General features: G+C 39.1%; 1 protein-coding gene across 1 annotated transcript; it reads left to right on the top strand.

Moving 5' to 3' along the window:
* Positions 1-12,926: 12,926 nt before the first annotated feature.
* On the top strand, positions 12,927-17,992 carry LOC121792568 (CAAX prenyl protease 1 homolog). The gene is made up of 14 exons (XM_042190560.1): positions 12,927-13,079; positions 13,631-13,778; positions 13,886-13,970; positions 14,081-14,176; positions 14,374-14,439; positions 14,578-14,676; positions 14,884-14,997; positions 15,102-15,212; positions 16,311-16,373; positions 16,536-16,628; positions 16,813-16,926; positions 17,249-17,320; positions 17,404-17,469; positions 17,713-17,992. The coding sequence occupies exons 1-14, from the start codon at positions 13,049-13,051 to the stop codon at positions 17,827-17,829; spliced, it is 1,275 nt and encodes a 424-aa protein (XP_042046494.1). The 5' UTR covers positions 12,927-13,048; the 3' UTR covers positions 17,830-17,992.
* The last annotated feature ends 2,845 nt before the right edge of the window (positions 17,993-20,837 follow it).

The raw sequence follows: 20,837 nt of genomic DNA on the forward strand, positions 1-20,837 counted from the left end.
AAGGCAAACCCCTCAAAAGTTCAAATCGTTCAGAACATGGCAATGCCGAAGTCCATACATGACGTGCAAAGGCTAACCGGATGTCTAGCCGCACTGAATCGATTCCTTTCCCAAGCAGCCGAAAAGCAACTGCCGTTCTTCAAGGTGTTGAAAAAGGCACCAAAGTTCGAGTGGGGAGCCGAGCAGAAAAAGGCCTTTGACGAGCTCAAAAGTTATCTAGCCGAGCTTCCTATTCTCTCTGCTCCTACCGAAGCCGAAGTAATATTCTTATACTTAGCGGCATCGGATCAAACCATCAGCGCGGTGCTTGTACGAGAAGAAGGCCTAAAGCAGCTTCCCATCTACTTTACAAGCCGAGCATTAAGAGGTCCAGAAACAAGGTATCAACCTCTGGAAAAAATTGCTCTGGCATTAGTAAATGCAGCAAGGAGACTGCGGCCATACTTCTATGCTCACAAGGTATGCGTCTTAACTGATCTGCCACTTCGGCAAGTGTTGACCAAACCAGAAGCATCAGGCAGAATCGCCAAGTGGGCTATAGAGTTGGGAGAGCACACAATTGAATATCTACCTCGGAAAGCCATCAAGGGACAAGCCTTGGCAGATTTTCTTGCGGAAGCAAAGTTCGATCAAGCAATTCCTGTTATTGCCGAACAGAAGAATTCTGCCAATGCCGAACTAGCACAGCCCTTGGAATCCGAAGTAGAGCCGCCGGACTGCTGGAGCGGATTCGTAGATGGAGCTTCAAACAAGATGGGAAGTGGAGCTGGTATTTTACTTGTCGCTCCCGACGGACACGAGGTAACCTACTCACTTCGGTTCCTATTCCCCACTACTAATAATGAAGCCGAGTACGAAGCCCTCCTGGCCGGACTCCAGTTAGCGCAAAGTCTGCTCGTCAAAACTCTCAAAGTCCATTGTGATTCACAAGTCATAGTAAATCACATGTTGGGTACAAGTGAAGCTCGTGACGAGAGAATGAAGAAGTATTTGGACAAAGCGCAAAGCATCAGCCGAAGTTTCTCCTATTTTCGGATAATCCGCATTCCCAGAGCGGAAAATAGCCGAGCAGATACCTTAAGTAAGTTGGCCTCAGATCCGAACTCAAAGGCGGAAGAATTAATGCATCGAAGCATTGATGAAGCCGAGGTACATTCAGTATCCAGCTCGCCGAACTGGATGACGCCGATCTTGCAGTATCTGGATCAAGGACAATTGCCCGAGGATAAGAGAGAAGCTCGGAAGATCACATGCCGAGCACTTCGGTACGAACTTCATGAAAGAGTCCTCTTTAGAAAGTCTTATCTCCAGCCGTTATTGCGGTGCGTAGGACCAGAAGAGACGGACTACATCCTCAGAGAAGTTCATGAAGGATCGTGCGGTAGCCACATCGGAGCCAGAGCTTTAGCTAAAAAAGTTCTGAGATGGGGATATTATTGGCCAACCATGGTACAAGAGGCAGTGCAGCTCGTCAAGAAGTGTACGAAGTGCCAAATTCATGCAAATGTCCCAAGGATGCCGCAGACCGATCTATACACTATGCAAAGCCCTTGGCCTTTCATGCAATGGGGCATAGACATAGTGGGACCACTTCCTCAAGCTCCTCGGCAAATGAAATTCCTTATCGTTGCCGTGGACTACTTCACGAAGTGGGTGGAGGCTGAACCATTAGCTACGATAACGAGCTCAAAGGCATTGGACTTCGTCTGGAAGAACATAGTGTGCCGATTTGGCATACCCCACATCCTCATCTCGGATAATGGGACTCAGTTCACCGACAAGATGTTCAAGAATTGGTGCCAAGAGCTGAACATTCAACAGCGGTTCACTTCGGTCTCCCATCCCCAAGCAAACGGACAAACGGAAGTAACGAACCGGATTCTGGTGAAAGGGTTAAAAGCTCGGTTAGAACAAGCCAAAGGACAATGGGTAGAAAATCTCCCTCAAGTCCTATGGTCCTATCGAACTACACCCAAAACCTCCAACGGTGAAACTCCGTATAGTCTGGTGTACGGCACTGAAGCCGTAATTCCGGTGGAGATCGGCGTACCCAGTCCCCGAACTCTAAATTTCTCCTCAGAAATGAATGACGACGGACTGAGAGCAGAACTAGATCTCGCCGAAGAAAGAAGAGAATTGGCGTGCATAAAAGCAGCCAAGTATAAGGAGCAAGTAGCCCGGTATTATAACCAAAGGGTGAAAAAGCTTCAATTTCAAGTGGGAGATCTCGTCTTGAGAAACAACGAAGTAAGCCGAGCAGAAAAGCTGGGCAAACTCGAGCCCACATGGGAGGGTCCATATCGGGTGTCAGAAGTCCTCGGCAAAGGGTCTTATAAATTGACTCACATGTCAGGAGAACAAGTACCCCGAACATGGCACGTCTCCAACCTCAAGAAGTTCCACTTGTAAGAGACAAAGTCCGGTCAGTCTGTCTTGTGTCTAGTTCGGTCATAGGGGTACATGTTTTTATTTGTTTGTTTTTACTTGTACCTTTTACTTGTCGTTTTATAAAAAGTTTAAAGTTTTTTTTCTTTCGTCTTTTTCATTTTTTCCCTATGTGTTTTGTCTCTATGTGCTTGTCGTCTCTTACAAATGGTACCAAGGTATATCGTTCTTTAAAGACTGATCCCCTTTTTAGATCGATTATTAAAGACTATTGTGAGTCCAAGCTTCTAAGGAGGATATAAGACCACAAGTCAGCTTAACAAGCAGTCCGTCTGAAACGAACTGCAATAAGCCAACGATTGTGAGTCCAAGCTTCCAAGGAGGATACAAGACCGCAATTCAGCTTAACAAGCACTTCGTCTGAAACGAACTGCAATAAGGGAAAGTCCGATCCACGCGATAAACCTCGCCGAATTAGGACGACCAAGTTCGGTCAAAGAAGTTTACCTCATAAGACCGGGGACGACCATGTCTAGTCAAAGAGGTTTACTGCATAAGACCACTTCGGTTAAATGGGAAAGTCCGATCCACGCGATAAAACTCGCCGAATTAGGACAAGGGAAAGTTCGATCCCGGCGACAAAAATCGCCAAATTAGAACACAAACCAAGTCTGGTCAAAGATGTTTATTTCATCAGACCAAAGACGAGTCCGGTCAAAGATGTTTATTTCATCAGACCAAAGACGAGTCCGGTCAAAGATGTTTATTTCATCAGACCAAAGACGAGTCCGGTCAAAGATGTTTATTTCATCAGACCAAAGACGAGTCCGGTCAAAGATGTTTATTTCATCAGACCAAAGACGAGTCCGGTCAAAGAAGTTTACTTCATAAGACCAAGGACCAAGTCCGGTCAAAGAAGTTTACTTCATAAGACCGAGGACAAGTACGATGAAATTTTTTCGCTAAGCTGTAAATACAGTGTTAGAAGCGAAAACAAAATTTCATTTTTCAAATCTTGTTCGGCATACAACTCAGCTACCCTACAAAATGGCGTTACGCTATTACAAAGGACTATTCTACTGTCCAGGGTTGCTGAAGTTAAGCCACCTATCTGCAAAATCCTCTGGAAGCCGAGTTCGGTTGTTCCGAGCAGATGAAGAATAAGCAGGTCGACGAGATGCTATCCTCGACCCAACGCCTCTTCCCCGAGCCCGAGAAGTCCTAACACCTCGGCGATGAAGAGTCTCTGCAATAATCATCTGCTGATCTTGCTCGCTCATAGTCACAACTCCTCGGCGAATTTCAGTCCGTCCCTGTCTTGACGATTCCGGTTGCTCCTGAGCCCGTTCTCGTCTTGACGTTTCCGGCTGTTCCGGAGTTCGTTGTTGACTGGAAGTAGGATTTTGAACAAGGGAACCAGAGGCTTGATCTGGAGTGCGAGCATCTGTTGGCACGACATGCCGAAGGAATCTTTCTATGGAGGGGCGCCGAGAAAGAACAATGTCGTACCGAGAAGCCCAGCGCCGTAATGATTTCACAACTTGTTGGCAAGCCGAGCTCTCCAGCGCATTGTTCCTCCGGAGTACATGATATTCCTCCCATAGTTCGTCAACTCGACTCTGAACATCTGATATGGTCAATCCCCCGCGCACACGGATGTAATCCTCGTACGCAGTCCTCTCAGCAACGGTCGTATTCAGCTCGGCCTCCAGATCCTTCTTATCGGACTCTAAGTCCTTATTATCGGCCTCCAGCTTCACTAAACGAGCCAGAAGCTCGTCATTCTTCGTCTGATCGGCTATAGCTCTTTTCTCAGCTTCGTCTAAAGCCGAAGAGTACAGCCGTTTCCAGTGAAGTATCTCCATCTCCTTGAGTACAAAGCAGCTATATTAGTTCGGCAGCTGTACCGAGCAGATAGTAAAATACAACAGGAATAAAGGCGAGTACGAAAAGCTATACGAAGACAAGTGTAGAGAATTTTTTCATTCACAAGGAAAATTTTTTACACTAGGAGGGCTTCAAGGCCATTTTACAAGGAAGAAACTAGACTAAGAGAAGGGAGACGAAATCATACTCCGCCAGCTTCGTCTCCGGCTCCTTGGTCTGGTTCAGCTTCTTTCTCCTGAACTACCTCAGCCTCCGCCTCGCCTCCTGCCGGCCTCGCCTCCGCCTCCTGATCGGCCTCCTTCTCCGGATGCCCGGCCCGCTCGACTTCGGCCTCCAGCTCCGGCGGCTCGGCCTCACCCTCTCCGTTGTAAGTCGAAGCGGGTGAAACGGGTCCCACGGAGGCAAAGATAGCCTCCAGGTTCTCGTCCCGATCAGCTCGGCAACTCCGGACTCGGTCTGCAGAAAGCAGGACCGAAGATGAAGCGAGCTCCTCAAGGAGCGGCAGATTCTGAAGCCGAGCTGCTATTTCTCGGCTGTACAGAGGCAGCACGACGTCGGCCCCCTGCTCGCCCTTATCGGCAATTAGCCTTACCAGGCTACCGACAAAGGCCGAGAACTGGCTGCTCAAAAAGAGTTTCTCCGTGTAAACACGGAGAGCCTCCCCTTGGGCAACCACGGCAGCAGCATCGCTCCGCTTCGTCTGCTCTCGCTGGATGACGAGCTGGTTTTTGGCAAACTGAGCTTCATCCTGGGCCGAAATCCTAGCAGCTCTGGCCTTCTCAAAGTTAGCCTCAGCCTGTTCGGCCCGATGACAAGCAGCCGCCAACTTCCTCTGCATCTCGGCATAGTCATTGGACGCTTTGGAGAGTTCGACGGCGACGAGCTTGGAGAGCATATCGTTCCTCTGAAAATGAATAAAGAAAAAAGTCAACAAAGGGGCCACAAAAAATACAGGAAAAAAGCAAGGCCAGAAAATCAAGAAGAGAATTCACCTCGGCGAAGTCCGTGGGCCATAAAAACGGCTCACAGATATGTTCCGAAGGAGGCGCCAAGACCACGTCTTTCTCTGGCGCTCTCGGGGGCTTCTGGGCCTTCCCCTTCCTACTTGCCGAAGTCGACTCCGGCTTCTTCGGATCCGAAGAGGTTTTTTGCCTTTTCGGAGTCCTCTCGGCATCAGACGCCGAGCTGGTGGTTTTCGGCCTCTCCGGCTCCTTGGACTCCGAAGATTTGCGGCTAGCCTTACTCAGCATGTACACTGCCAAAAAGCAAGAAAGCAAAGTCAGATTTTCTTCGTTAAAGCAGTAGAGCATAAAGATAAAGAGAAATCCTCACCCTCGGCCTCTTCGTCCGAAGACGAGATGTCGAACACGACGTCGCCCTTGACGAGCTCAGACTCCGGGTATTGTTTCCTAACTATGGGAATCTTGTTGAGCTCGCCATCGAGCTCGTCCAACGGTTCAGGCCGAGGGTGACGGATAACGGACTCCGGCCCTCTCCAGGGAAAACTAGGAGCCGCGGTCCTATCATAGTAGAAGAAGCGATTTTGCCACTTCGGCCACTTCGTTTTACAAAAGGCCCTAAAGGGCTGTAAAGGGATCAAGTAAAACCAAGACCCCTTCCTCTTAAATTGAAAGAATTTAAGGATCGCCTTCAAAGACAAATCCCTTCCTAACCTACGGAGTTCGGCAGCGAAGGCCGACAAGTGCCTCCAAGAGTTCGGAGTCACTTGGCCTAAAGGAAGCTGAAAAAAATCTAGTAAATCTATAAAGGCAGAAGGGAGGGGGAAACGAAGCCCGCATTCTAAGCAGGCCTCGTACACGGTGGCGTACCCCTCCGGCGGGGAGTCAGCCCTATGATCACCGTCAGGTACCACCGCCTTTCCCCCAGGAAAAAAGTATTTTTCGGGTAGGGATACCACAGTATCCTTACTCAAAATACTATGGAAATACTCTACGGTCTTCTCCCCGGACCCTTTCCGGCCAGAAGACCCCTTATCCCCTTTCCTACCGCTACCCGACTCCGAAGAAGAAGAAGACATTTTTCTTACTTTTTGAAGGTGAAGAAAGTCTGAAGAAGCTCTTGAAAGCGGAAGAAAATTTCTCGAGAAAGAGAGAGTATAGAAGACGCAACAGCAAAGATGTTCAAATGAGGAAGAAAAAGCATATTTATTAGATACGGGAAAGATTTCGAGATCGTTGCGCCGTTTCGAATCCCACCTTTTCAGGATTCAACGGCCGGATTTTACTGTCGCATTTAATGCAGGCACGCGCAAGGCATGTCCCCTGACGTCAGCCTCCCCCTTACCATTATCCAGAATGCCGAAGTGACTCACCTCGCCGAAGTGATTCACTTCGCTTTTCGGGGGGGGGGGGGTAGTGATGGGGTACGAACTAAACCCTAATGGCAAGCCCAATAACAGTGACGGCCCATCAGCCCAGAGCCCAAGAAAGAGTACCTGTTCGGCACCAAAGAGTTCGGCACGACCAAAGAGTTCGGACTCAGCCTACAGCTCGGTAAAAGCCGACCAGTCAAGCTCTCCTCTCAGATCGGCAAGAGCTGATCGGTAAAGTCCAGCAGTTCGGTCTCAGCATTCGACCGAACTAGGAGTTAGTGGACTCATGAAAGGCCTCCACGACCTCCGCTATACCCACGATCTATTTAGTGGTACGAAGCAGTTATTGAGCAGTTATTGCTCACCCACGATCTTGTTAGTGGGGCTGCAAACCACGATCCTAGTTCAATGTATAAATAGAACTTAGATCAGATAGAAAAGGGTTAAGCTCTCTAGAGATAAAATAGCATATAGCAAGTCTGTGTTGTAAGCTGTAATCCCAGATCAAGCAATACAATCTTGCCCTCCCTTCTTCCCGTGGACGTAGATTTACTTCAGTAAATCGAACCACGTAAATTCTTTGTGTCATAATCTTCATTCTCTACCAGCATTTATTAACATCAATAATTCGCGGATTCATCACAACCCAAGCAAGGAACATTGGAAAGCTCTGCGTAGGGTTTTGAGATACTTGAAGTATACTCTTAACTTTGAGCTGCAGTACACAAGATATCCCCAAGTACTTGAAGGGTACTGTGATGCAAATTGGATCTCTGATCCAAAAGACTCATTTTCGACAAATGGGTATGTGTTCACTGTGGGGGGTGGTGCTGTCTCTTGGAAATCAACGAAACAGACGTGTATTGCTCGTTCCACCATGGAATCTGAGTTTATCGCATTGGATAAAGCAGTGGAAGAAGCCGAGTGGCTCAGAAATTTCCTAGAATGTATTCCATGTTGGAAGAAGCCAGTGCCGACAGTAGTGATATACTGTGATAGCCAAGCAGCTATAGGGAGAGCACATAGTGGCTTATACAATGGTAAGTCTCGACATATTCGTCGGCGACATAATACCGTCAGACAATTGATCACCAGTGGTGTTATCACAGTTGACTATGTAAGGTCAGTGGATAACTTAGCGGATCCGTTAACAAAAGGTTTAAACCGTGATCAAATGCATAAATTGCTAAAAAGGAATGGGACTGAAAACCACATCTTAAAAGATGATTATAGTGGTAACCCAACCATACGATTGGAGATCCCATGGGCTTGGTTCAATGGGAAAACGAAGCTATATGAATCTAGTTGTAACACTCGGAAGATTTTTAATCTTCGCCCATTCTTTAGAAAGCATTGAGTGTTGTAACCTGCTTGTGGTAAGAGGCTAAGTTTTGACTTTTAATGATTCTTAGAAACCTCGAGGAGGTGGGTATTGCAGGATACCTGGAAAAGAATCATCTATGTAAGTGAAGAAGTGTGGGCCGCTTCAACATGTGAATCACTTATGAGTCCAAAGTGGTGTTCCATGGCCAGTAAAGGACACAAACGTGAGAACTGATGAGTTTGTAAATAATATTGTGTCAATATTATTGTCTCGGTATACACCAAGGAGGAATGGTTCAAGGGCATCACGTCCATCAGGCCGCCGGTATGCCCGATAGTGTTGACTATGGAAAGTTCAAAGCCCCAAGCTACTATTCCAAATGCAATATTGTTTCTCGAGAATTGAGCAAAGAGTCTGCATACATGCATACATGTCTAGTGTTGGTTTGAGCTTGCAGCGCTCTAACCAATGTGGGGGATTGTAGGAAAACGTGTGGAAATTGGAAAAGGCAAGGCCTTTCGCCCTTCACTTTGAGTAACCCCCACATTCTTTTATGTAGTAGTGTCTTAATGCATGGATCTTTCATGTCTCCATCTCTAGCCTATATAAGGCATAGAGTTGTAGAGAGGAAGGACACAAAAACAAAACATTCTATCTTCTCTCTAGCTCTCAAGCATTCTAGTTTGCTTTTTAGGAGCATTGTCTAGCTCGGTTCTCGAAACTCCATCAAGTTCGCCGGTGCCTAACGGGTTTGAGGTGCTTCTACACGCTAGGAGGAAGTCGTTTTATCTTTGGGGGCAATACGTCATTCCGTGAGCACTAGCCGGAGCGTAATTTGTCTTGCGGAAAGAGGGCTTTCCTCGACTCGACTTATAAATTTGGTTTGCTTTATTTTCGTTGTAATTTTCATTCATCTATTTGTTGCAAGTTTCCTTTCGATTGTAATAGTTAGAGTACCGCCTGTACACGGCTTGGGAATTTCTTCCCACTATTTCTAACATTTCATGATAATGTTATATTTTATTATCAAATTATGTGATAATGAAAAATGATGCATTAAATGTGGTTACGCATAAACACACAAACACTTTCAAAACTTAGAATTCACAAAATTCTCTCAATCTAAATGAGTTCATACAAAAATATAATCAAATTTAAAACAATTTTATCAATCCTATTAAATATGTAAATATTTTGAATTATCAATCCTATTAAATATGTAAATATTTTGAATCACATAAACAAAAAATTGTTTTTTCACAAATTCAATTCATGTTATTTCACTAAACTTGAGTATTTTATTCTATATTTCTTGAAACATTTTACATTTTATACAAGTTTGAGTATTATAATTTTTCTTAATTTCTTATTGTTTAATCGGCGTCGGGGAAGTTATCCCATAGCATTATAGTAGAAAAAATCATGAAACTTCAATTGTGGAGATTGTTAAATACTCATATTTGCTCATAATTACAAAATTCAGAGAAAGTTTTTAATGGTAAAGACAAAGACAGACTGCGTCGTCTTCACTAGATTTTCAGACGATAAATATGCTAGTATTCCGTTCCTTGGCAATATAAATATAGTCATATAAATATTTCCTCTTTTGTTCAATAATAGAGCACGAATTACATAAAAAAAAATTAACCACAAATATAGTTCCTCTTTGTTTTAGCTTGCATTATCGCAGAACTTCTGAAGCTTTGAATTTACTTATCTAGTATAGCTGTATAGGAATGTATTTATTATAAATGTATTTATTATAATCCAATTTGGTATTATAATCCAATTAATGTATAACCTTAAATACTTTTTTTTGCTTAATTAACCTTATGTAAGAGATTTGAACATATATCAAAGCCTTAGACACATTTTGTACATCCTATGTATTAGAATATTAAAAATAATTTATAAACACATATACAAAATCACATTGTAATAAAATATTCATTCTTTTAACATGGTCAAAAATGGATAAAGAGTTTATTACATATACATGAATTCAAAAGATGTTTATTGCAATATACAAACTATAACTCTATAGGCAGAGCCGTTCTTTTGGGCATAAGATTCAATAAATTGATATTTAAAGATTTTTATTTAAAGACTTAAGTATATAGAAAATAAAATCTGAAAGAAAAAAAGTGGAGGGATGAAGACAGTACAAAATAGGTGGAAGAATAAAGTATGAGAGATGAAATGTAGTATTTTTTGTTAAAAAAATAACTCACTTATTGTAGAACATCCAAAAAAAAGAAAGTGACTTAGCTTATGTTGGGACGGAGGGAGTACATTTCTCGTACGAACTTATGTAATTTATTATCTCTCCTATTAACTTTATCCATTAAGTACTTACCCCCTCCGTCCGCTTTAGCAGTCTCACTCTTCTTTACATTATTATCTCTCTTATTTTACTTTTTCTCTACTCGAACTATTTATATCATTTTTATAAAACGAGTGCAGAAAAGTCAACGGGACTGCTAAAACGGGACATAGAGAGTATTTTTTAATCTTCTTATCCATTATGTACTTATTTTTTAATCTTCTTATCCATTATGTAATTTTTCACTTAAGTACTTAGTATTAAATTTTCAAAATGGCTCATATTCTTGAAGTTGGCCATTGGTAAAATATTAGAATTCTCTTTTATAACTATAATAATTTATACTAATACTTTGCCCTTCATTTTGATGTGGGATGCCCTATCAAGTACGCTTCACTATTAACGATTCAAATTTTAAATAATTTCTCACCTTTATGCATTATATATATCTCCATCTTTGAGATTGAGATTCCATAATTTCAATCGACAAATTTATCTTTTTAAATGCCACTGACATAGCATCTTGGACATTAAATTATTATGAACATAAAAAGATACAAATAAATTATACTTCAAACAAACACATGAAATGTTCCTCGGAAGTCAAAATCGAATGCAAATTTTGGATGCTTATAATTAACTTTGAACCAAATTTCAAGTTGGACTACAAAAGTTAGTACTCTTTTCCTTTTCTTTTTCAAAAGTTTGTGTATTGACTTCTTGCATTACATGTTCTTGACTCATGTGTATAATTAACCAAATCTCATAAATGAAATATCCAATATTTAAGAATCTTACAAACATAAATTATTGATAAATCTAATCTATACATTGACGGATTGACCTACATAAAGTCATAGGAATTTAATTTTGAATAATTTTTTTCTAATTAATTGAATTGATACATTGTATTCATGAAAGCTGGTAACATACATACGTCATAAAAATGCTAGATACACAAGCTACGATTCAATAAAAGGACTGCGATGAAGACTATAGCTTTCCATTTCACATAAGCTAAAACAAATCGAGTTTTAATTTAGCCAAATGCAAAAGATATGAACAGATCATATGCACATTAGCAAATCGAATTTTGTAGGAGATTACCTCAGAGTATTAACTACAATTATTTAATGGCCTTTCAAATTATAAATTATTGAGTGCCAATGTAGAAAAAAATTACTAGAGTTAATTCATTTTAGAATTTTTTAGCATTTTGTTTTTTTAAAAAAGGAGATAATAATAATAATAATAATAATAAAAGAAGAGAAAAGAATAATAGAATCACCCATCTACAACTCGAATTGGTAGTTTTCCATTGGTCGGCCCAATATGAGAATGGGCCTCTTGGGTAATCACATACATTGTAGTCAATTCAAGGCCCGTTACAAATTTTATGCAAATGAAATACATTTACAAAATTAGTAGTAGAAGTAGTAGTATTATATTTAGGCAAGCATTCTAAAGCAAAAAGCACTCCCTCAACTTGAGATTTGAGTTTTGACGTTTACTTGTAACTAAAAATCACAATGTTTCTATTTTTTGTTTGGTTATTTTATTTTAAAGTTCAATCCATGATAATATATCTTGATACAATATCAAGGTTACCTTGTATTTCACTATTATTTATCTCTCTCCCATCAATTTAACAAATTAAATCTAAGAAAAATTTTCAATTTAACTTATTCTATCTTATTTTCACTATTTTCTTGTCTAACAAATTACATCTAAGTGTCAGTTTCAATCTAGGATCTAATACAAATGTACTTGCACATGATGTATTATTCCATTAGGCTCATCTTTTATTATAACAAAATAAACTTAGAGGTTGATAAGTTGTCTTTTTTCACAAAATAAACTCGACTTGTAATAATATATCTTTGATTCATCTCTTTAATGCCATGACTATATTGTATCTCATGATTATCCATCTCATCGTTCTCCCTATAACTAGTTTATTTAGGTTCCATTTGATAGCTATGTTTCACCACGATAATCATCCTATCAACAACTGCAACAGTGATATGCCCAAGAACTATAACTAGTTTATTTAGGTTCCATTTGATAGCTATGTTTCACCACGATAATCATCCTATCAACAGCTGCAATAGTGATATGCCCAAGAACAATCGGAGCTTTGGTGCTATTTTGTTTCGGTTTTGTTGACACTTTCCCCCCCTCTGATTTGGCGGTTTTCTTAGTAAACTACATGAATCTCTTGCTTATGTTTGGAATGAATTGGTTGCATATCAATAGCATGCCTTTATTTTGAGATGTGTTGTCTCTTCTAAAATAAAGTAAGAGAGATGGAAAATATAGAAATGATAGATATTTTTATTTTAAAAACTACTATTTCATTTTTAATAATAAGACAACCTAAAAAGAAAATATTACATTTTTTTAGAACGAGGGAGTATTAAATTATCTCTTACTCTAGATTACATCAAACACCACTATATTAGATTACATGCGGCACTTATCAATTAGTACTATATGATACGAATATTACATTCAAATGATTATTTGAAAGATTTATACAAATTGATCTAGCATAAATTAAATATATTTGGATTACTTCGTTGTAAAGTTGATTACTTTTCTTCCATCTTCAAAAACTTGAATATACTCCATTTAGTAAAAATGAAAAAAAAAGAGTAAATGACAAAGCCATTGAAGTACGAAACGATTTCTTATTTCTAGGTCCTTTTTTTTGGCAGTATAAATATTTTATTCAACAGACTTGCCATCTGAAAATCTCATTTGCCGTGGAAAATCCCCCCTTTCTCTATCCTCCGCCATGGCGTTTCCCTACATGGAGGCGGTCGTCGGTAGGTTTCACTCCCACTTTTGCCTATTTCTGTGTCATATTTATACGATTATCGACCTACACATGTATATCACTGATCGTTCTCATTTGATTTGACTTGATTCCCCTTTTGGCGGTTACTGACCCTTTTGTCTGTATTACGAGGTTTGTTAGGGTTTAAAGATTAATTCCTTATCGGAACAGTTATTTCCCCCCTTTTTCTGTTTGATGTTCTTATACTTTGTGTTTTTGATTGATGTGGAGTAAGTCTTAGGGTTTTTACTTATTATAGTATTGATTATTGCTACTTTCAGATTTTGAGCTTCATGTCATGATTCTTGAACTAGAGTGGATTTTTTAAAACTCTCTCTCTTGCTCCCTCTCTGTTTAGAATGCCAATGAAATGCGTTCGTGTGATTTTGTGGTTATTCATATTTTGAATTAGTTTTGCTTGAAGAGGATGACATTACCATCCCCTTTTTGAGGACACTTAGCTGCCTCTAGCTACGGGTTATGCCACTTTATATTTTTCCTTGAATTTGTCTATCCTTATTCGGCTTCTATTCGATCCAGGTTTTATGATACTGGTGTACATTTTCGAGACATATCTTGATTTGAGGCAGCATGCTGCTCTTAAGTTGCCAAATTTGCCAAAGCCATTGGTAGGAGTAATCAGCCAGGAAAAGTTTGAAAAGTCGCGTGCTTATAGTCTCGACAAAAGGTATTGACCATTGGACAGTCATTTAAAAACTCATATTAACAACATGCATCTGTTCTTTTAACTAACCAGTTGTGTCTTGGGTCTTGGTTATAAATGGTTATTTTCAGCAATTTCCATTTTGTGCACGAATTTGTAACTATACTCATGGACTCCGCAATTTTGTACTTCGGCGTATTGCCCTGGTTTTGGAAGGTGAGTCATTTTATAGTGTGCCATCTTTATTTATTTGGTGGTTGTTGACTTTTCTGTTCTCTTACTTTTTTCTTTGTCTTACTGTTTTTTTGGTTTCTTGTTAACCACAGAGGTGTGGAGAGGTTCTGGTGTATGCTGGCTTTAATGCTGAAAATGAGATAATACACACTCTTGCATTTTTAGCTGGTGTTATGTTTTGGTCACAGGTGTGTTTATGAGTTCCATTTATTTTTTCACACAGACTAACAAATGGTTACATGGTGGATTTGTTGACTGTTTTAAAATCACCTTAATCTACCAAAATATTACATGTCTTGGCTCGTTATTGCTGTAAATAGTTACAAAATGATGGTCTATTTTTGTAACAATTTGGTACCTAACTAACTAACTATCTCTTCTGCAGATAACCGATTTACCATTTTCTTTGTACTCAACTTTTGTCATTGAGGCCCGCCATGGTTTCAACAAGGTGTGTAGTTTACTTTGATAGTTCGGTCATAATCCATACTCCAATTTAAAAACAACTTGATTTCTACAGTTTCCTTTAATTTATTTGTGCTTAGTTACCAATACATTTGTCGTGATTAATTTATTTTTTATTTTACAGCAAACACTGTTGTTATTCTTTAGGGACATGATCAAAGGGATTATATTAGCTATAGTGATCGGTCCTCCAATTGTAGCTGCTATCATTACTATAGTGCAGGTACTTCTGTCTTCTGTACATGATTATATTTAAAAGATTGTATAGATTCTAAGCCACAAGCAATAGTCAGTTATGGCAGCACAGTAATGCTTTACATGTTGATATCCTTTTTACATTTCAATGTCTCTCTCTCTCTCTCTCTGCATTTTTCTTGTTAAGAATTTGTATGTAGTGAAATGTATAACATTCTCAAGTGATTGGTTGCAGAAAGGAGGTCCATACTTGGCCATATATCTATGGGGCTTCATGCTAATTGTGTCCCTTATAATGATGACTGTTTATCCTGTTCTTATTGCCCCTCTTTTCAACAAGTTTACTCCTGTAAGTAATGCGAATGCTGTTTAATGTAATAGCAATATCTCATTTTCTTTTGATAATGCAAAATAACAAAAGTTGCTAATCAATGTCGTCTAAAACATGAGCAGCTTCCGGAGGGCGAACTCAGAACCAAGATTGAGAATCTTGCTTCATCTCTCAAATTCCCTCTAAAAAAGTTGTTTGTTGTTGATGGGTCAACAAGATCAAGTCACAGCAATGTGAGTAATGCTTTGGTTTTTCATTTTTGTAGCCTTCTACTCCCTCCTTCCATGAAAATAGTTTTGTTATTCCATTTTGGTCCATCCACCTAAATTACTCCGCTTCTATTTATGGTAAGTTTCTCTCTGTAATGAGCTGAGTCCCATTTTCCATTGATAATACTTCAAAGTCGTCAACCACTTTTTCTTTCTATCTTTCTTACTTGACCAATTTTGCACTAAAACCCATGCCTTCCACTACCAAGACTATATCTTGTAGAATGTGGACGGAGGGATATAGGAATAAGAACTGTTATGTTTTGAAGTACTATATTTCATCAAAACTTTGAATATAATTTACTTGCGTAAGCATATGAATGATATCTTATATTGTGAATAGTTTGCGTATACAGTGCTGTGATGTTGTATGATTTTGATTATATTTTCTGTGGAAAAACTCAATGATGTTTAGGCTTATGGGTTTCTAAAGGGAGAGAATAAAAGGAAAGGTTATGGATAATTGGATATCGAACTGTATTATACATATTAAATTGTTAACTGAATATTTGTGATACCCAGGTTTCATTATTGTATTATAATAAGATATAAGTTTGATAAATGCATGGGATTGGGTAAGAAATGAGTCAATGAAAAAGAAAAGCAAACAAAAAAGATTTCACAAGTGCCAGCCCAAGCATAAAACCAGATCTGCGTTTCTGGCTGCCTTAGTATTGAATAACAATCCATTCACTTTCAATGACTATATTGATAAACAAAAAACCAAATTACCTAGAACTCTCTGACAAGCCTCACATATTGGCCCATCTATGTAACCCTATATAACTTTATTAGTTATGAAAATATGATATAAACTACGGAATATAAAGGTGTAGAGATTACCCATGTCCTGTAGGGACCCAATCTGTAAAAACTGAAGAACTTCTAATTTGCAAGGGGACCTGGGCAATGCAATAACTTAATTTCAAGTTTGCAATGTTTTTTTACTCACTTCATCTGTCCCATGGTTGTCATAGCGATTTGGGGTTGCATTTACTCACACTCTTGGCTCTACCACTCCTTTCTGCTCATGAAGACTCACTTGTAAACATTTTTCTGCAGGCTTACATGTATGGGTTTTTTAAGAACAAAAGAATTGTCCTGTATGACACGTTAATACAACAGGTAAGGAGTATGCAACTGCTGTTTTTTTTGTGTTAGTTAAATGCATGCCAAAATCCTGTTTCATGGCTGTAGTATATAGCTGCCAACTAAACATAGAGAACCTGAGACTCGGAGTTAACATATGGAATGTTTCTGAACACCCACTTTTCATATTCTATCTAGTGTAAGAATGAGGAAGAAGTTGTTGCTGTAATTGCTCATGAACTTGGACACTGGAAGCTAAATCATACGATGTACTCCTTCATTGCAGTTCAGGTATGTTGGCTGTTCTAGATGGGATTGCAGTTTTGTGTGGCCCTGTATTTGAAAAATTGCCATAGATGATGAGATTTTTTGTTAACCTTTTTGAGTTGTTAATATTTTGATTTAAGTCATTTTTACTGATCTGATAATTTAGTGCATATATGTTTCTCATGCTTAATGGTAAATGGCAATGCAGATCCTGACATTGTTGCAGTTTGGGGGATACACTCTTGTTCGGAACTCAAAAGACCTCTTCCAAAGTTTTGGGTTTGATACACAGCCTGTTCTTATTGGCCTTATCATATTTCAGGTATGAGCTGAATCCTTTAGGGTTGCCCGTGCACTGGTTGCTTTTGTTGCTCATGTAATGTCATCCAACGCTGTACTTATAGCTTGATTTTGTGTAATTTGGCTACCACATGAAATTTGTGTTGTTAATTGAACTATGCGCTTTATCCGCATTACAGTGTCATTATTAAACATGGCGATGTACATGTAAATAATGAACCAAAACCAGCATGTGTTTTCCTTTTACATTGTAATGTGTTGTTTATTGATACTGAATTGTATACATGGCAGCACACTCTTACAATTTAAATTTGGTTTTTGTGTCTGGTTGTGGGTCGTTGCAGCATACTGTGATACCTCTCCAACATGTTGTGAGCCTTTTACTCAATCTTGTGAGCCGTGCTTTTGAGTTCCAGGTAATCTTCTTGTGTTTTGTCCTAAATTGATTGTCATTATAAATACATAGCAACTGAGACTGATGTGCTGTATCACTCCGAAGGCTGATGCTTTTGCCAAGAAGCTTGGTTATGCTGTTCCCCTACGAGCTGGTCTTATCAAACTGCAGGTAATTTGTTTTTTGGTTTCCGTTGCATTGCACTTACAACTAAGTCCTGACAAAAAAATTATAGAGAGGTGTGTATACTGTTTCATGAAGTCGGAAGTATTTATGATGGTACTACCATTGTCCTTGTTAGTTTTGAAGTAGAACGCGATGTAGTCTCTTTGATCTGATTTGCTGTCTTCTGGGATTCGTTATTCTTTTGTGTCTCTCAACCATGAAACTTACATCTTTGTTGATGTTTGGCAGGAGGAGAATCTATCATCCATGAACACTGACCCTTGGTATTCAGCTTACCACTATTCGCATCCACCTTTGGTCGAAAGATTAGCTGCAATCGATGAACCTGATAAGAAGACTGATTAAACCCAGTAAATGAGGTGTTGCATATAAATTAAACCTTGTTAAGTGGTTGCTCCAGTAATGAAAATGTCTGTAATCTTGTTTTTGTGAATTCTGACAGACATTCGCTTACATGTAACGAGGTTGAAACTAGTTTGAGGAAATAGCATTACGAAAAATTACGAAACTGAGATTCTAGTCAAGATTTCCTTATGGCTGTGTGGAGCATTATGAATTAAGTTTTGCCATATCATGCCACACAACATGAAATTCGTTTCATTACATTCATTTTTTCAGTTAGCTATGTCAAGCCGGATAAAAAAAAATTGATGCTACGACTTACTAAGCCTTGATTTGCCTCGTCTAAATTCGTAGCTCTACAAAGGTTTCTCAAAAGTGCACAATCAAGGTTGCTTATTAGTATTACATCTATCTATTCCACGAAAAATAGTTTAACAACATGAGTTTCAGTATAAAATTAATAGTAATACCTCCGTCAGCCCTTGCAGCCCTTGCTTTGTAAAATTGCCTTATTCTCCAACATGAAGTTCATCCTCCTCATCATTTTTTGGAAGTCTTGTTCAATGAGTTCTATTTTATCTTATGGAGTATTTTTAGGGAGCAGATCCTCTCCTGTGACATAAACCACAGAACACAATGCTGTGGTTAAAACGCAAATAATATAAGATATAAACCACAACACACAATGCTATGGTTAAAACGCAAAGACTAAATACTCAATTTGGTCCTTAACATATTGCATTTTTTTTTATTTTGGTCCAAAACATTATCTTTTGAATTATTCGGTCACTCACATTTGAAATCGGATCACATTTGGTCCATTTTGGAAGGTTCCGTCAAATTTTTGACGGTTTTAATTACCGAGTCACAAATTCGTCACTAATCCACCACTAACTGGGAGAAACTGATCTGTCACTAATCCATAATTATTACTCCCTCCGTCCCCTAATAGGAGTCGTTGTTTGACCGGGCACGAGTTTTAAGAAATGTAAAGAAAAGTTGGTTGAAAAAGTTAGTGGAATGTGGGACCCACTTTTTTATATTGATTTTATAATAAAATGTGAGTGTAGTGAGTTAGTGGAATGTGGGACCTACTACCATTTATGGTAAAAATGAAGAGTGACTCTTAATGGGGGACGGCCCAAAAAGGAAATTAGCGACTCTTATTCGGGGACGGAGGGAGTATTATAAATAAAAAAACTTTTATATTATAAATAAAAAATAACCCCCTCCTCCCTCCCGCATCTTTACCATCTCCGCCGCCCTCCCCGCATCCCGATTCCCCCTCATCGCCCCCATCACCGTCGTCACCATCTCATCCCTCAGCCTCTGGAGCTGGGAGAGACCAGCAAGACGGTCGGTGAGGATGCTGCTGAGCTGGAGGCGCGGCAGGCGGAGCTCGACGACTCTGCCGGCGGAGCATCCATTGCCACGCCAATCGCAGGGGGTGGCGGGAGTGGAGTCATCCCATCAGCCCAATGCGCCCCGTGGATCGTACAGATTCTGCTTGAAGGAGAGTAAGGCTTCGATCTCGGGGGCTGACGGCGGCGCGTGTGAAGCTAGCCGTTAGAATGGCGCAAAGAGCCACGGCGAGGAGTGTGAGTAGTGTTGCCCACGGTTCCAAAACCGGCGGTTCCGGTTCGGAACCGCCGGTTCCGGTTCGGAACCGCCGGTTCCGGTTTGGTCAAAGTCGGAACCGGAACCGGACCGTGAGGCTATTTCACGGTTCCGGTTCAAAAACCGCCGGTTCCGGTTCCGGTTCGGAACCGCCGGTTTTCCGGCGGTTTACACGGTTCCGGTTCTAAAATCGGCGGTTTCGCGGTTCGATTTTTTTAAAAATTAGAAATTTGGACTTATACAATAAATTGGAACAAGACAATGGATAATTTAAATTGAAATAAGACGAATAAGGTGAAAATGATATCAATTTTATTGAATTTGAGTTGTAACGGACAACGATACATTACAATTTACAATACATATACAAGTATACAACATACAATAATGTAATATAAATTTGAAATTTGGACTTATACAATAAATTGGAACAAGACAATGGATAATTTAAATTGAAATAAGATGAATAAGATGAAAATGATATCAATTTTATTGAATTTGAGTTGTAACGGACAACGATACATTGCAATTTACAATACATATACAAGTATACAACATACAATAATGTAATATAAATTTGAAACTTGGACTTATACAATAAATTGGAACAAGACAATGGATAATTTAAGTTGAAATAAGAAGAATAAGATGAAAATGATATCAATTTTATTGAATTTGAGTTGTAACGGACAACGATACACTACAATTTATAATACATATACGAGTATACAACATACAATAATGTAATATAAATTTGAAATTTGGACTTATACAATAAATTGGAACAAGACAATGGATAATTTAAATTGAAATAAGACGAATAAGGTGAAAATGATATCAATTTTATTGAATTTGAGTTGTAACGGACAACGATACATTACAATTTACAATACATATACAAGTATACAACATACAATAATGTAATATAAATTTGAAATTTGGACTTATACAATAAATTGGAACAAGACAATGGATAATTTAAATTGAAATAAGATGAATAAGATGAAAATGATATCAATTTTATTGAATTTGAGTTGTAACGGACAACGATACATTGCAATTTACAATACATATACAAGTATACAACATACAATAATGTAATATAAATTTGAAACTTGGACTTATACAATAAATTGGAACAAGACAATGGATAATTTAAGTTGAAATAAGAAGAATAAGATGAAAATGATATCAATTTTATTGAATTTGAGTTGTAACGGACAACGATACACTACAATTTATAATACATATACGAGTATACAACATACAATAATGTAATATAAATTTGAAATTTGGACTTATACAATAAATTGGAACAAGACAATGGATAATTTAAATTGAAATAAGATGAATAAGATGAAAATGATATCAATTTTATTGAATTTGAGTTGTAA

The sequence above is a fragment of the Salvia splendens genome, chromosome 2 (genome assembly GCF_004379255.2).
Source record: "Salvia splendens isolate huo1 chromosome 2, SspV2, whole genome shotgun sequence".
Taxonomy (NCBI): domain Eukaryota; kingdom Viridiplantae; phylum Streptophyta; class Magnoliopsida; order Lamiales; family Lamiaceae; genus Salvia; species Salvia splendens.

Excerpts from the sequence above, each read along its gene's own strand:
- LOC121792568 (XM_042190560.1), top strand. The coding sequence starts at position 13,049 with ATGGCGTTTCCCTACATGGAGGCGGTCGTCG. Across the intron at positions 13,971-14,080 it reads TATTGCCCTGGTTTTGGAAG|AGGTGTGGAGAGGTTCTGGT; the intron begins GTGAGTCATTTT and ends TGTTAACCACAG. Across the intron at positions 16,374-16,535 it reads ATGACACGTTAATACAACAG|TGTAAGAATGAGGAAGAAGT; the intron begins GTAAGGAGTATG and ends TATTCTATCTAG.